The sequence below is a fragment of the Trichomonas vaginalis genome, chromosome IV (genome assembly GCF_026262505.1).
Source record: "Trichomonas vaginalis G3 chromosome IV, whole genome shotgun sequence".
NCBI classification, from domain to species: Eukaryota; Parabasalia; order Trichomonadida; family Trichomonadidae; genus Trichomonas; species Trichomonas vaginalis.
In genome coordinates, this window is record NC_067206.1 from 283,286 (window position 1) to 298,777 (window position 15,492).

General features: G+C 36.2%; 12 protein-coding genes and 3 pseudogenes across 15 annotated transcripts, besides 1 other annotated feature; 5 read left to right on the forward strand and 10 right to left on the reverse strand.

Annotated features, from left to right (window-relative positions):
* Positions 1-8,557: part of a mobile genetic element that runs on past the window's edge.
* TVAGG3_0001650 (uncharacterized protein) lies at positions 108-308 on the forward strand (the record flags this gene model as incomplete). The annotated part of the gene is made up of 1 exon (XM_051219666.1): positions 108-308. The coding sequence occupies one exon, from the start codon at positions 108-110 to the stop codon at positions 306-308; it is 201 nt and encodes a 66-aa protein (XP_051104652.1).
* On the reverse strand, positions 337-917 carry TVAGG3_0001660 (annotated as a pseudogene). The gene has a single exon. A coding segment is annotated over exon 1 (581 nt).
* Positions 1,054-1,491, forward strand: TVAGG3_0001670 (uncharacterized protein; the record flags this gene model as incomplete). The annotated part of the gene is made up of 1 exon (XM_051219667.1): positions 1,054-1,491. One exon carries the CDS (start codon positions 1,054-1,056, stop codon positions 1,489-1,491), a length of 438 nt encoding a protein of 145 aa, XP_051104653.1.
* On the reverse strand, positions 1,524-1,730 carry TVAGG3_0001680 (uncharacterized protein; the record flags this gene model as incomplete). Its single annotated transcript, XM_001303415.1, has 1 exon — positions 1,524-1,730. One exon carries the CDS (start codon positions 1,728-1,730, stop codon positions 1,524-1,526), a length of 207 nt encoding a protein of 68 aa, XP_001303416.1.
* Positions 1,778-3,086, forward strand: TVAGG3_0001690 (annotated as a pseudogene). The gene has a single exon. A coding segment is annotated over exon 1 (1,309 nt).
* On the reverse strand, positions 3,135-3,392 carry TVAGG3_0001700 (uncharacterized protein; the record flags this gene model as incomplete). The annotated part of the gene is made up of 1 exon (XM_001304105.2): positions 3,135-3,392. The coding sequence occupies one exon, from the start codon at positions 3,390-3,392 to the stop codon at positions 3,135-3,137; it is 258 nt and encodes an 85-aa protein (XP_001304106.2).
* TVAGG3_0001710 lies at positions 3,814-5,421 on the reverse strand (annotated as a pseudogene). The gene has a single exon. A coding segment is annotated over exon 1 (1,608 nt).
* TVAGG3_0001720 (phage tail repeat-like family) lies at positions 5,597-5,821 on the reverse strand (the record flags this gene model as incomplete). Its single annotated transcript, XM_051219668.1, has 1 exon — positions 5,597-5,821. One exon carries the CDS (start codon positions 5,819-5,821, stop codon positions 5,597-5,599), a length of 225 nt encoding a protein of 74 aa, XP_051104654.1.
* On the reverse strand, positions 6,201-6,365 carry TVAGG3_0001730 (uncharacterized protein; the record flags this gene model as incomplete). Its single annotated transcript, XM_001284560.2, has 1 exon — positions 6,201-6,365. One exon carries the CDS (start codon positions 6,363-6,365, stop codon positions 6,201-6,203), a length of 165 nt encoding a protein of 54 aa, XP_001284561.1.
* Positions 6,385-6,786, reverse strand: TVAGG3_0001740 (uncharacterized protein; the record flags this gene model as incomplete). The annotated part of the gene is made up of 1 exon (XM_051219669.1): positions 6,385-6,786. The coding sequence occupies one exon, from the start codon at positions 6,784-6,786 to the stop codon at positions 6,385-6,387; it is 402 nt and encodes a 133-aa protein (XP_051104655.1).
* Positions 8,558-9,148: 591 nt separating the features above from the next.
* TVAGG3_0001750 (uncharacterized protein) lies at positions 9,149-9,997 on the forward strand (the record flags this gene model as incomplete). Its single annotated transcript, XM_001303418.1, has 1 exon — positions 9,149-9,997. One exon carries the CDS (start codon positions 9,149-9,151, stop codon positions 9,995-9,997), a length of 849 nt encoding a protein of 282 aa, XP_001303419.1.
* Positions 9,998-10,001: 4 nt separating this feature from the next.
* Positions 10,002-10,190, reverse strand: TVAGG3_0001760 (serine threonine-protein phosphatase family; the record flags this gene model as incomplete). Its single annotated transcript, XM_001303419.2, has 1 exon — positions 10,002-10,190. The coding sequence occupies one exon, from the start codon at positions 10,188-10,190 to the stop codon at positions 10,002-10,004; it is 189 nt and encodes a 62-aa protein (XP_001303420.2).
* A 71-nt stretch (positions 10,191-10,261) lies between these two features.
* On the reverse strand, positions 10,262-10,624 carry TVAGG3_0001770 (uncharacterized protein; the record flags this gene model as incomplete). The annotated part of the gene is made up of 1 exon (XM_001303420.1): positions 10,262-10,624. One exon carries the CDS (start codon positions 10,622-10,624, stop codon positions 10,262-10,264), a length of 363 nt encoding a protein of 120 aa, XP_001303421.1.
* A 1,717-nt stretch (positions 10,625-12,341) lies between these two features.
* TVAGG3_0001780 (transcription-initiator DNA-binding domain ibd family) lies at positions 12,342-13,046 on the reverse strand (the record flags this gene model as incomplete). Its single annotated transcript, XM_001303421.1, has 1 exon — positions 12,543-13,010. The coding sequence occupies one exon, from the start codon at positions 13,008-13,010 to the stop codon at positions 12,543-12,545; it is 468 nt and encodes a 155-aa protein (XP_001303422.1).
* Positions 13,047-14,577: 1,531 nt separating this feature from the next.
* On the forward strand, positions 14,578-15,361 carry TVAGG3_0001790 (transcription-initiator DNA-binding domain ibd family; the record flags this gene model as incomplete). The annotated part of the gene is made up of 1 exon (XM_001303422.2): positions 14,578-15,303. The coding sequence occupies one exon, from the start codon at positions 14,578-14,580 to the stop codon at positions 15,301-15,303; it is 726 nt and encodes a 241-aa protein (XP_001303423.1).
* Positions 15,362-15,492: the final 131 nt, after the last annotated feature.

Consider the following 15,492-nt stretch of genomic DNA (forward strand, 5'->3'; position numbering starts at 1 on the left):
GAAGAACTCCGACACAGAGAATTTGGAGAAATTGCACTCCAATACTACCTTGACAAACAAAGGGTAAATTAAGACTAAAAACTTAACGTTTAAAAAGTGACATTTTTATGAGCTCCGAGTCACCGAGAAAACTTGGTCAGATGTTAGCAGCTTACTTCCCTGAGGAGGATGGAAGCGTTACATACATCAGGTTCAAAAACAACGAACCTGGAATTGCGTACCAAATTCGCAATTACATGACCATGGAAGAGTACGAAAGGCTCCTACAAGAGAAACCAGCTCTAAACAACTCAGAAAAGAAAGAGTAAAAAGTTTAATTCGTAATTGTTTATTTTTTTACTTGTAGGGCAAGCTGCAAGAATGAAGTCGACTATCTCGTCTTTGTTTGACAGTTGGACTGCTCTTGTAAGCACGTCTGTTTTGCGGTCTCCAGCTGGTGTCTGACCTTCGTAATTGCGCATGTTCTTGAGAGCTCCAACTGTAAATGGTTGTAGGATGAAGAGTCTCTCAGACTGCTTGAGGTAGTCTTCACGGTCACGAGCCGAATCTGTGGTACGAGTCGAATCGGTCGATTTGAGGGAAGAGACTGAAAGCCTGTCGTCTTCCATTGGAGCTGTAGCATACTCTTTGCGTAAGCGGTTCAGACCTTCTTCGAAGTCTTGGTCTCTCTTCGATTGAGATTGGAATTGGAATTGCTGGGGTGGAGCTTGCTGGAACAACCAAGGGTTGGGGAAGTAAGGCATAGGCTGAGGAGGGTAGTTCGGGAAGCCTTGTGGTGGGTAGTAACCTTGAGGTGGAAATTGGTAGTAATTCGGAGGTACTTGCTGGAACTGAGGTTGCTGAGGAGACTGTTGTGGTTCTGCAGCTTTCGGTTCTTCTGGCTTTGGAAGGCATTCAGGAAGAGGAACGTCAGTCATCCGTTTGTGTCCTGTCGGAAGGAAAAATTTTTCCTGTCGGAAGGAAAAACTTTTCTGTCGGAAGGAAAACTTTTTCTGTCGGAAGGAAAAACTTTTTCTGAAGTTCGAAAAAAGTTCTCAATTTTCGAAAATTTGAATGGTTTACGGACGGACAACTGGAAGAGTTCTTCCTGTCGGAAGGAAAATATTTTCCTGTCGGATGAAAGAACTTGGAATGCAAGAAAGACTTGACGAGGCAATTTACCTAATTGAAATTAACGACTGCGTAAAAGACTACTTGCGCAAGGTAATGAAGCCCAAGGTCAAGTTCATCTCTATTTCTGGAAGGTCTACACTTCAGCTCGAGACTTCGACTGGAATTCCAATTCAAATACCAGACGGGACAGCCTACGATGGCATAAAGGACGCCAAAAGAGAAGCTCTTGTTAAGTTCCTAAACAAACGTCCTTGGATAAAAATACCAAACAAGGAGAACCCCCTACCCCATATGAAATTGGCAATTCAGTCTCTCCTTCACTTCTCTGGTCAGCCGTTCTACATAACCTGTGAAGGCGACATTCAGCCAGTTCAGTAAACATCTCATTTTAACTCACTTTTTTTATGTTTTTACTCACACTCGTACTCACCAGGTATGAGTACAACTATTTCAACTGTGAACCTTGTAGTGACCGGTCTTCCTGCAAATGCAAGTTCGGTCAATACACAGTTTATGGTGGCAAGAATTGAAATTTCAGACCCAACTCCAACAAGAACTCTCAAGTTACCAGAGACTCGTGTGAAGAAGAAGCCTTCTGGTAAGTTTCTTATAGCCATCTATATGGCACGTTTAGAGTCAAAACATTTTTTTTTTCATTTTTTGAATGAAGCAAGTTAAATTCGTCCCACACCAAACTCAATGGACCGATGAAGAGTTTCAAGCTATGGTTGAAGGTGTTGAGAACGACATAGACGGCGAACTTGAAGGAGCTCAAACCACAATTGCAACCAAAATTGCACAAGTCAAGGAACAGATAGCTCCACTTAAAGCTACCAAAGCTACTCTTGACCTCATGGATACTTACCGTTTAGAAGTAAAGAGTGGAATAAGACAATTAAAATTGAAACTTCTTAAACTACGAAGCTATACTCCAAAAGTTAGCAGAAATGAGAAGACTTTACCAGAGCTACTTACATGTAAGGGACTTACCTTCAAGCAGTCCGACCAAAGATGAATTTTCTGACATTGTCCCAATTTTGTCCGAAAGTCAGCTCAGATGTTTTGAACTGCTCCCAACATATCCAGAATATGAACGTTTGCCTGAACTCTTCCGCAATCTCAAAAAACGTTTTTTGGTTCTCATGTTCGAAACTTTTATCGGAAGAGACAACAAACGTTCAGAAGAAGAACAAGATATTATTTTAAACTTGTTGTATGACATAACTGTCATAACGAGCTTTTTGAAGTAAAACCGCCATTCTCAAACCACTTCATTTTTTCGATGTCCGAACAAGCACCGAAGCCGAACACAATGGCAGATGTCCTTTCAAGGTTGCCAGACAAGCGCCCAGTTCAAATTCAAATTGCCCAATTGAAAGCTCATCTGACAAACACCATTAAGACTCTCCAAAGTAGTCTTATGATAGAGATGAAACTTAAAGCGATGTCCTCATGAACCAAGCTTCCAATGAGAAATGCCTGAACGATTTCTGCGGAAACCTTGCGCAATTACGAGAGAGAGAACCGAGACCTTGCCAGACTCATCTACCGTTTCTTCGAAGAGATAGACGCCATCTGGAAGGTACTCGGAAAGGACAGAACATGCAACACCGTACTTCGTGAGTACCAAATTGAAGAAGGAATTGTCGAGGAAGAAGAGGAAGAAGAGGAAGAAGAAGAAACACGAAGAAGTTCCTGAAGCCGCTACATGGGCAACCCTTGTTGCCGATGACGGTTACGAAATTTCCCAACCCTACCCATACCAAATCCGCAACAAGGAGACAGGCAAGGTTCTTACCCCAGTCCTCAACAACTTGGGACACTTGAACCTTAACCTTCGGAATCGCGGTTCAATCTCCATGGGCAAGCTTGTCGCAATTCAATGGGTTCCAAATCCAGACAAGAAGACGAAGGTCAGACACATTGACGGTGACAAGCTCAACAACCGTAAGGAGAACCTCGAGTGGTTCTAAGAGTAAAAAAAATTATTTTAGGGGGAAACCCCAAGTAAATTTAAGTTTTTATTTTTGGTATTCGTACCAATCTTGGAATGTGAAGACCACATCCCAACCTCTGTACGTGAGTCTTGGGTCCACGTCTAAGACCCTTCTGTAGCAATTCCAAGCCCGAGCAAATTCAATTGTCAACCACTCGTCTCCTCTGTAGTCTTCAATCCATTCTTTGAAGAGACGGTCGAGTTCGGGCTTGGAATATCTCTTGCCTGGGTCCGAGACCAACATTTGGTTGAACTGGACGAAGCGCTCAGGGATGTACGCCATTAAAAAAATGTCACTTTTTTAAAATAAATTTTTTATTTCATGCAATGTTTAACTATTTCACCATCTTCTTTAACACCCCAGTACTTACGCTTGGAGAGGACATGAACTTCGGTGAAAATTTTGTCCAATTTGAATTGACCCATTTTCACCGACCATTCCCATTTCAATGAGTTTGTTGTATCCTTCTTCGTTCGTCATGAGTGCGTCAATGTTCTCATAGTAAACCTTGACTTTGGATTGACTTCGGAGAAGAATTTGTTGTACTCGTCAAGGACTGCTTTTGCGAACTGAGGGTAAGACCAATGTTCGACAATAGGTTTTAATGTGGTTACTAAGCCACTTTGACCTTGAGTGAATTCGTACTTCAAAACAAAAGGAGAAAACCTTTCAACAAAGTTGTCGACCTTCTCATAATGTTTACTCTTCATCTCTTGAGGTTTCTTAATGGAATATCCCCATGTCGAATTCATAAGCAATTTGAGTGTCATTGCAAGTTTGGGGTTTGAAGCTTTCCTAATATCATACAGTTGTTGTATGACTTTTCCAACTGTATAGTTCCTTCCCGGGAACTCACCATCTTCGTTTGGAATTCCAGTCGGAATATATTGGACAAACCTCATGTATGCAGCGTTAAGGTCGACATAGTATATCTTTTCATCTGAGTGAACTTGTCGCAACCAATTGGTCCAGTTTGTGGAAATTCAAGTGAGTCTCTTATCTTCTGAGAAACTTCTCCTGTTATCTCATAAACATCGTCGAAGCAACCTGTTTCATATAAAACCTTCTGACCTAACTCAGATGCTCTCCAATACAATTTGACGTCAATTGGATGTCTCAATGGAAGTTTGTTTATAGCATCTTGAAGTTCTTGCAACCTCATTGGAAGTTCTTCTGGTTCAGGTTGGTATCCGAACATACCAACTCCTTGTGGAACTGTGTACTTCTTTTGTACTAGAACTTTGTCTGGAACAACTTTTGGTCTTGCTAACAATGAAAAGTTTGTTTCGTCTTTTGGTACAAAAGTTTCTGTCAGCTTGTCATCTGGAATTGGTTCCAACAAACCTTTCTCGAAAAGAATGTTTACAGCTCTGACAATGTTGCACTTACTTTTACCAAAGAATGGGTTTGTAAGACTTTCGTTCAACATGAAGTGGTTGTGGACAATTACAATCTTCAACCATAGCAATTTGTCAACAACATAGTCGTCATGTGAAGAACCTTTTAGTCGAATGTTGACTCGGATATTGACATTTGCCAACGGTGCAATTTTTGCCAATTGACCTCTGAGAATGTACCTTGTCTTCACACATGACTCAAGATACTTCATCTTCTCATCTGTAACAAGACCAGAGTTCCTGAGACATGTAAGAATGCAAGGTTCGTTGACAATTGTTTCAATTGAATTGTAAATTCCATACCTTGTCAAGTCAATGTCAGACTTATTTATGAACGGGAAGTATCCAGCATGTTGTCTGACTGCTTGAGGGTTAGGTTGGTACCATTCGAACTTGACACTTGCAATTCCTTCAATTGCATTCAAAATGTCTGAGTCGGAGTCAACCATTTGTTCTCTCTTTGTAGTCTTGAAAGCGTCAAGAAGTTTTGCGGCTGTTTGTTCATTGCCATGTGCATAGTAAATGTGACCATCCAAATCTGTTATGGTCAATCTGAGATTGTGTCCTTTCTTATTTCCGTCTTGTATGGCAGCAAGTACTCCCATGAAGCCTTCTTTGTTCTTTCCTTCGTCAAAGTTTACTGTAAAGGTTCGACCAGATGTAATTTGACTTCTAACTTCACGATACTTTCATATGCATATCTTGTTCTTTCCATGGGAGCATGTGTCTTCACCTTTTCCTTTTTTCCTTCTCAAAGGATGCAATTGTTCGTCATGTTTCCAGTAGAATCTGGCAAAGCCGTCGTGTCCTTCAACTTGAGGTTCACTAACATCGAAAGGCATGTCCATAAGACGTTCTTCTTCTAACCTCTCTAGTCTGTTTGGATAATTGGCACGTGCTGTTTCCAAATCCATTTCGTAGCGAAGACCAGACAATTTGTCATAGACTTTTATGGGTCTTCCCTTCCTATATTTAAAATTCTTCGAAACTCTCCAACCATATCTTTGCAACTCTGCTTTTATTCTAGCAGACTTTCTGTCCATTCTATATGGGGGCATTTTTATAAAAATAAAAAAAAATTTTTTTTCTTTACTTTACATAACCGCCTGCTGCCATAAGTCTTTGACGCCAACCCATACCAGCTAATGAAGGTTGACTTGGTTTAGTTTGGAAACTAAACTTTGGTTTTGGTTTATCTTCAGTTTTTGGTTTTTCTTCTTCTATCGGTTTTTCGTCACTTTTCGGTTCCTCTGACTTTACTTCACTTGCAGGAACAGTTGTGTCGTCAACATCTTCATAAATATCATATGCCATTTGTTTTTGTTTTCCTTTCAACTTTTTGTGTTTGTTGTAAAGTTTAGAATATTTCGACTCTAAGTCAATGAGATGTTTTATAATGAACTGTTGGTCAGTGAAGTAAACTTTTCCATCTGTTGTCTCGAAAGCTCCTTCAGACTTCAATATTTTATTTGTGAGAGTCTGTTTCTTTTTTGAGATACTAGCCGTTCCATTTCTATGAAAAGTGACTTTATAGTTAGGGTTTGTATTTCCAGACCTGGCACTTTCTATTATTGAATTTTTCTCTTCATCTGTAAGTTCTTTGACATGTTTTGACAATGGTTCTGAACTTTTTGTTTGTGGTGTCAAATCTACGGTTTCAACTTCTTCGGTCATTTCATCTCAGTAAAAAATTTTAGTTTGGTTTGTTTTCAACTGGTTGTTGTTGTGGAGGTGGGATGGTTCCTTTAATAATATCATTCAGTTTCACATGCTGAGCCTGACTATATGGTATCGGTTTAAATGCTGGAAGCCGACAAATCCATCTTGAACTCATTTGTCTCAATGCTGCATTGTTCATTTCATCTCAATAAAAAACTTTACATTCCCCACGTTTGAGGTGGTTGCGGTTGGTTATTGTTTACCCACTGTTGTGCATGGTTATATCCTCTGTTAAAGAATCTTTCACCTTGGTCCATATAGTGTCCTGCTTGGTTATAGTAGTCATTTGCTTTGTTATAATAGTTTCCTGCTTGTCTTCCTACATTGTCCATCCATCCTTGAACTTTTCCTCTTGTTTCAGGATTTGGAATAAGATTTGTTGCATCTCGTGCTACATCCCAACCTTTCTGTACAGTTTGTATAATAGGTTGTGCTTTCTCTTTCAGTATACCTAATGTACTCAAAATCTTCCTTCCAACTCCAAATGCACCTCTGGCTATTGTTCCCACTGCGGGTAAAAATCTGGATGCAACTCCTGCTAATGCGCCAAATAAACCCATTTCTTATAGGGTAAAAAATGACGAATCCGAACAAGGACCCCTATGTTTCTAAAGCGACAAAGAAAGCACTCATGATAAAAATCTTTAGTTCAACACCAAATGCTTGGTTTATGGATATCTTGGAAAACATTCCGAGAGTTAGAACAGATGGACCTCCATACTGGTTAATATTTGTTGGTCAAAACACAAGATACTGTGAAGCCATACCATTATGGTCCAAAAATATTTTAGATGTGAAAACTGCTTTGACAATATTCGTTGACAAATACCATCCAACAAAACTGACATCTGACTGTGAAAGTTCTTTCAAATCAGATGATATTAAAAACTATCTGCGTTCAAAAATGTAAACCAATATTTCATTGTCGACCAAAACCATTCTGCTCTTGGTGTCATTGACGGTTGTAAAAATGTTAAGAGACTTAAACCAACCACAAGGTGGTGAAGCAAATGAAATGTCATATGACGACAAATATAGACACTTCTCCATGGCAAAGATGAGACAAGTTTTAAATATTTACAATAGCCGTAAACAAAAAGGTTTGGGAAACCACTCCCCCGAAGAAATGAAAAACAACCCTGACTTAGAGAAAGACTATATATTTAATAATTTAGTCAAAAGAGACAAACAAGAAAGAATGCCGGGCTTCAAACTTCAGAAAGGTGACAAAGTAAAAATAGAAATACCTAAACGCGACCCATATGAAAATACTATTGACTATGACAACAATGGGAACCCGACAGGTACTCACGTTCGTGTTCGTAAAAATAGAAGAAAGTATACAAGAGAATATTATGAAGTTTTAGGCAAACATGGCAAAATGTACACACTGCAAGCAGAAGAGAAAACTATTATTGTCAGACCTCTTTTCAAACTTGTCAAAGTTCAAGGTGGTATACTTTCAAAGACAGTTCCTAACAAATATAAGACAACTCCTGACGAATATGCTAAAGAAGTTGAAAATGACGACTAAGCAATTCTATACCATGCGTAAACTGTCATGTAAGGTGGCATGTAGTCTTTACTTTGTCCCGTTGTTTGTGTATATCCTGAAACGAAATGTGTATGGTTTCCTTCTCCCTGAGTGTCATCCCAGTAACAATTTATAGCAAACTTAACGTCGTCTTTAACATCATATCCTTGACCTTTTGTCATTCCTGACCAATCCCAATATCTATGCTTATGCCAACCTGCTTGAGATGTACTTAAATCTATGTAGTGACTGTGTGCAGGTAAATTTTCACCTGAAATCGTTTTACTTCCACCTGTTTCCTTTGAAGAGTTTGCACAATACAAAAACTTGTCGACTATTTGAGTCCAAGTTCCAAAACCCAGAACTGTTTCTGGTCTGGTAGAGTTCATTGACGTATAAATAGAGCCTATAGGATATAATGTTTGAAGTATTTCAGTCTTTAATGTTTGAAGCTCTGTTTTGTCAGCCTTCTTATCTAACATTGCTGGTAGTTCATATGCTTCAAAGTTTCTGGCATGACTTTCAATGTTCCTGCAACTCTTATCTAAATTGTTAAGAGTATCTTTTACGCTTGTACTTGGATTCTCTAAAGGTGCACTTGAACCAAGGTCAAAGTTCAATATTATATCATCTGCTGTAAAAGTTGTAAAACTTGTATGTGTATGTCCAACGTCACTTTTCCTGTTTAAAGTTTCTTGTAAGTTTGTAATATTTGCAATGGTATGTGTATGTCCAACGTCACTTTTCCTGTTTAAGGTTTCTTGTAAGTTTGTAATATCAGATATAGAATGTGTATGCTGTTTTTGTGGATATGTTCCTTCTGTCCATTTGAAAATATATTCTTTTGTTGCATCTACATATCCAGCTATCCATGTCGAGTCTGCTTTTGTATTCCTTAACTCTGTAACACCTTTCTCAAGCTCTTTCAACTGTTGTCCATCTTCCATTAAAGCTCTGTCATGACTTGAAACCGTTTGTGCCAACATATCTACAGTTTCTTTGTCAGCTTTATTTTCAACGTCATCTTTTGTTGCATATGTTGCATCTGCTCTGTCATGTTCTTCTTGAACTTTTTCAATGACATATGTTTTGTCTGCTTTGTTGTCAACATCTGCTTTCAAAAGAAGTTCTTTTATAGGTTTCTCGTTTAAAGTTCCTTTTGTTGGATTTATACAAACAGTATGGTTCTTATTGTCTTGAAACAGAAACTCATCTGTCATTGGGTTTAATGTCAGTTTTAAGTTTCCTTCTTTCAATGACTCAGATATCTTAGAATAGTTTGAAAAGTTTGTTGTGTTCTTATTTAGAGCTTGTATAATGAGTTGTCGGTTGTGTTGTATTTCTCTCATAGACGCTGTTTCATTTGACATTTTTATTCTAGATAAAATATGCTTTCAATAGAAAAAGAAAATTCAAGAGTTGCTACAACTAAACCATTAGATGAACTTTTTACGAATGTCGGTCAAAAGTTTGAGACAGAGACCGTAAAGCATGAAGGCTATCGTTTTGACTACCCGTTAAGATGGTTAAGAGACCCATCTGTCACAAAAGCTATTGGCTTTCGTAGAATGAAGTTCATTTCAGAAGCCATACATGGTTTCCCATTTACAGTCGGTTTTGAAGTTCGATACTATAACAAAGAAAAACGTACGTATGAGAAATTTGAACAGGGAAAACTTTTACAAGTGAATTTGCTTGTAAACTTAGAAACAACTCTTCAAGCTTTTCAAGAAAAAATAAACGACATCTATATCGAATATGCAAACCAGTATAACATTGACGAGGGAGAGTACCATCTCGATATTATATATGACAGGAAAAATGCAACTGTTAAAATCAATAGAATAGAAGACCTTGGAGAAAACGTTTATATTTCTACAAAATATAACAACTTGGCATGGTATAGATTTCTGAGGATGTTAAATCAGCCTGCAGAATATCCAGTACACCCGGACTTTTATGAAGTCGAAAACCCTAATGGAACATATGAAAATGTTTTCGACTCAGATGCTATTATAGTTCATGCTTCATTTTCTGGCGCCCAAAACTCTTTCTTATGCTTGGCAAATGACTTTTACGAAAAACCTACAAAGCTATATGAACCACCAAGTGGAAGTATTTCAGACTTTCAAGTATGGTTTACAACAGATGGAAGAAAGAGAATAGTTCCATTATACCATGCGTTTTACTTAGAACTTAGTTTCATATACAACTACTATCGAACGGTAAAAATATAATTTTTTAATACGGTTGAGGTGTTGGATTTGGTTGCCAACTTGACTGTGGTGCAGGTTCAGGCTGTTGTATAACAGGAGCTTGTTCTTCTGGTTCAGGGTCTTTAGGTATAATACCAACGAACTGACCTACTCTTTTACCAATATTTTTGACTCCGTTCCAAATTCCTCTTCCTACGGTTTTATTCCATTCCATATACCTCTTCCGACTCTTCTGAAGAAGTTTCCAATACTACTGAAGAAACCCATTTTACTATATGTAAAAATCTAATGTCCGCCTAGTCTCTTACGTTTCCTTCTGAGTTCCATAGCATTTTTTAACTGGAGCTCATACATTCTGTTTCTCTTCTGGTAGAAAACATATTCTGGGTCAACTCCTGTGTTCGCGTCATCTGCATAAAGTTGTTTATATCCCACTTCAGGGTTTGTATAAAACTCTTTCCATCTCATATTTGCATACCATGGTGGCAAACCTAACGCAGCGTCATTTGACATGGCAGTTTGCATTTGTACATCTGTTGGCACTTGACCATAGTTTGCCATTGCAGTTTGTATTCTAACTTCATTTGGAATATTCTCTGGGTTTGGTTGTCCAGGTTGCTGTGCATTCGCTAAGTTCTGTGCGTCCATTTAATATTAGATAAAAATATCTCTTACGAGTACATATACTGGACATTTGCAGGCATTGGTTCATCTTCATATTCTCTATATCTTTCTGCCACGTCAAATAAATAAATGACACAATGGAAAAAACCTAAAACAAGTAGTCCTATTTCAAACCACATTTACTTACTAGTAAAATTTCTTTGTTATGACACTTTCTCAGGTTTATAGGACCTCTCTCATATTCTATCTTGTCATATCTAAACTCATAGTCATGTATGTCCTCTAACCATCTCATAACGGTTTCCAAACCACTTTTATCGGATGTAAAGTAAAAGCATGGATGGTTATGTAAAACGTCTAAAGTTTCTAAAGAGTCTCTCAAAGTCCAGTCTACTTGGTATTGAAAATCGCATGTGTTATAGAACGGCGGGTCCACTATAAAGAAAACATTTTCCTTGTCTTTATATTTTTCATACAACTCTGTCCAACGACATCTCACAAACTCTATACCCTCAATATATTTTTCTATGTCCTCTTTGAAAACATTTGTATAGTTAAGATATAAAACTTTTGACATAAGTGTTTCAATGTCATGAACTCTTATAGCACCACTATATAATAGTCTAGCAGATATACTATCCCAGTCTATATATTCTGCTTTTTTCAAAACCTCTCTCACAATATTTTTGTTATCTAATGGTATACGTTCCATCTTACCTATAGGTATCTTTTCTTTTAACTCTTTCAATATATTGTTTGTGTCTGGTATATGTTTGAGACGGTCCATATAGTTGTCGAAGTCATTGCATATAATCTTTGAGTCTGGGAATATTGTATGGCACAAATGGGATATATAGAAACTTCCACCGAACAAATCTACAAATGTTAGACCATTCGGTAGTTTCTTAAGTTCTCTCAATAGAATATCTTTACATTTACTCTTATTTCCAAAGAACGGTAACGGTGGTTTTGTAAAATTCATTTATATATAATAATAAAAATGTTTTTACCTGAAAAGTGACAGAAAAGTGACAAAACATGAAAACATATATAATTTGTGAAAAGCGACACATTATATAATGTTTTCGACCCAGAAGAAGGCTTCTCAAAGTATACTTCCTTGGAACGCCTGTAACTTTTCCTGTAGCGACGATAGACCCTTACTTGTCCGGACAAAGTTATACTAAACATCTTCAGGGCTAGAAGGGGCGCAGCCCCTGGAAGCCCCACATACCTGACCTAATAAAATTACTAAATTTTGTAAATTCGATTAGCTAATCGAATTCTGAAAAAATCTGAATGAAAATCATCCATACTGTACTTTACAGCGGTCGATATTTCGCTTTTTTTCTTTTTTGAGTAGTCACTTCACTTATGATTTTCTAGGCAGAATAATTTTAATTCTACAATCTGTACCTAAATTGCTGCTTGTGAACCGTATAAATAATAATCAGTTACTTAATTCCTTCGTATTTTTAATCAAATCTCTAGTATTCTTATCATGACTTTATTACCATACTCTTAGACACAAGTAATAAAAGCTATTCAGACAATCTATTTTACATAAGTTCACAAGGACTTTCATTCAATATTCCATCAAATTATTAATATGCATGTTACACTGTGAAGATCTGGTTCTTTCATAATGTTGCAATCATGACACTCTCTTAGACAGATTCAATTACATATTTTCAATTTTGACATATGATGAAGCAAATAATATAGATCCGCAATAGATAAAACAAATAAGAGGATCTTTAATATAAACATAACAGATAATAAACTATATATTTTATTCTGTCCGATATATATTTTCGAAACAGTTGCCAACTCATTACTTGAATCGCATCTGCTTCGATATTTCAAAGAATACAATTTCTATATTATAACAATTCATCATTTTGGCCAAACTTTGAATCAAACAGTTCGTGAAGATATGGACTTATGGGCTTGTTCCTGCTGTCTGCTGTTGTGGTTGATATGTTCGTAAAGTCCATTTTCTTATTTCTCCCATATTGTTTTTCAAATATGGGTATCTTTCCATGAGCAACTTTTGAAGAGCTTCACGTGGAGCTGGTTGCAAGCCACTGTCATGGAGTGTAGAATTTATCGATGATTTGCATTTGAATAATAAAAACTTCAATTGCTGAGTATTTATAGCGATTTCTTGATCAAACCATAAAACACCGCAAGCAAGACACCTTTTATGATCTTCATAATCACCACGAATTGCCCATCTCTTAATGATTTCTAAAGCTTCAGCAAACTTTGATATTTTCTTGTTTCTTTTAATTTTTGAAGACATCTGACAGAGGGTTGCTCTGAGTTGTAAGAATTGTTGCTTATCATAATAGTTCAAGAGCCAAAACTCTTGAGGAACTTGGCCCCCATATAGCATCAGGTTATTCATAGCAAAATCAATAAAAATAAAATATGACCATTTGACTTCTCAAAATTTGAGAGAAACATCACAAAAAAAGTAATTCAAATTGAATATAATTTTGACTGCAAATCTAGCCCGGCTTTCTCTCAAATATTATACACATTAAAGTTTTATGCTGCTATTTTATTTATAGAATTTGGTTTTAACTAAATTTTGACGCGGATACAATCTTTTAAGCACTCCATTCAATCCCAATCATTAATTTATGAATTAGCTGTAACAATATATAACTAGAGTGATAGACAAGTATTAATTTATGATTTAAAAAAGGTCTGGATCATTTGACATCAATTAATTCAAAATTGTCTAATTGGCCAATCAAGAGGAAGTTGATACTAAAATGCTAAAATAGATAAAATGAACTTTTAGGAAAATCAAATTTCGAACAACCGATTTTGTGAAAAAATCAATAGAAAATATCACATAATCTCTATTTTTACATAGATTTTTTTTTAAAATTATTGAATGCATTCAAAATTTTATTCAATGTGTATCAGGTTTAAGAGGAAATGATCTGAACAATATATAACTTTGTTTCCCCAATGAGACACATAAAGCATCAAAAGATTTAATTTGTGGAATTCCTCCAATCGAAACAACATTCTTATCAAAATTCAAATTTTGGCTATCTAAAATTATTGATGCAAATGATCAATCCTATCATTATTCCATAACCGCGTTCTATGAAATCAAAAAAGACATCGTGGCATCCTGAAAAAAATTCATTTTCGCGGGGTTCGAACCTGGTTAAATGTACAAAGTATCATCAAGAAAAATTTAAGAAATAGTCAGCTCGGATCAACTCATGTTTATTTAATCAATTTTTTAGAGTCAATTTTCACATGTTCCTAATTCAAATCCCAGTTGAACCAAGGAAGGCATAAATGGTTCATATATATGACTATCATGCATTTTCAGTAAATTAGATAACTTATTTTTACCTTGTGTTTACGTGATTACTCTTTTTCATATTCGGCTCAAAAAATAGGCCCTGTTTAACAAGGCTAACGCTCATTTATAATTTCATATATCCAATATAAATACACGGTAATAATTTTTAATGCATGATGAATCTTTTTTGATTTAATTGAATAGGATCATGATGACAAAATGCTAATTCGCTAAAAATCAATCTTGAATTCATGAGCCTGAAATACAGGTATCAATATTATAAGACAAATTGGTTTTGATCAAGGAATTTTTTCCAATCTCCTTCTAGAATATTACAAAAACATACGACTTGCGAATTCATCGCTGTTAGAATTTTTTGTAGTATACCTATTAACACTAATTTATAGGGAAAATATTTATCGACAATTGATGGTAACCAATTGAAGGAAAAAATAAAACGGGCAAGAAAAAAGTTTGTAAATGTGATTAAAATTTTCGATTATTTTGAAAACTGTGTATATGCACTATGATCATCCTAAATACAAAAGACTGTGGAATAAAATTTTCAGCTACCCATTGTTCTCAAATTTTTGAGAGCCTTTTAAATTGTATTGGATTTTTTTTTCAAAATCATTTTTCATTAATGGAAACTGAACAAGGTGAAAGTACCCCAATGTTTTTGAACCTTCTTTCTACTGAAAATCAAAAAGCGTACAAAGACTTGCAGAGCATTCTTGCAGCAAAAGATCATCGCTACAATCGTAACAAGCGCATCGTAACCTTTCAAGACATGCTTTCTCAGATCAAAGAATTTTGCGTCAGAGGTGATTCTAATGACTGGAAGCGCTACTTAGTCTGCGGTATTTGTTGGATTAATAATGATATCGCAATTAACACAAGACAGCTTCGTATCTTACTCGGAAAAAGCAAATCTACAATCAATGGAGCTTTTTCAAAGATGGGATATGAGACTCTTCCATTCAAAAACAACGATAATCACTTAGAAGAGATTATTCCTTTCCTGAAAGGTAACTTTTCGGAAGCACGCCAGTGGACAGTTAGACGCAACATTAGCAACGCTGTATCAGACACAGAAAAGATAGAAGAAGTGAAGTCACCAGAACCTATTAAATACGCTAAAACACCAGAGCCTATTGTTGAATACCAAGCCCAGGAACAAGATTTCAACACATTCGATGATTTTAATGCTACAGAATTCTCTTACGACCAGATTATCGAACCAGCATTCGATTTTAAGACAGATTTTAATTTCGATGCTTACGAAACATCTGCTCTTAAGTTTGAAGAAGAATACCCATTCCCACCACAACCAACAACAACAAATGTTTTCGCTTTCAAATACTTTTAAATTTTTTACCATGAATAAAAGAAATAATAAGTTCTGTGTGTATTATTAATTGAATTCTTTTTATTTTTATATCCCATAAGAGTCGGTTCATAAATTTCAATTGGAAAATTTTTGATCAAAAAAAATCATTTATCTCTAAATTTGTGTATTATTCATTTTTAATCGAGCGATTTTCAAAATTAATTTTTT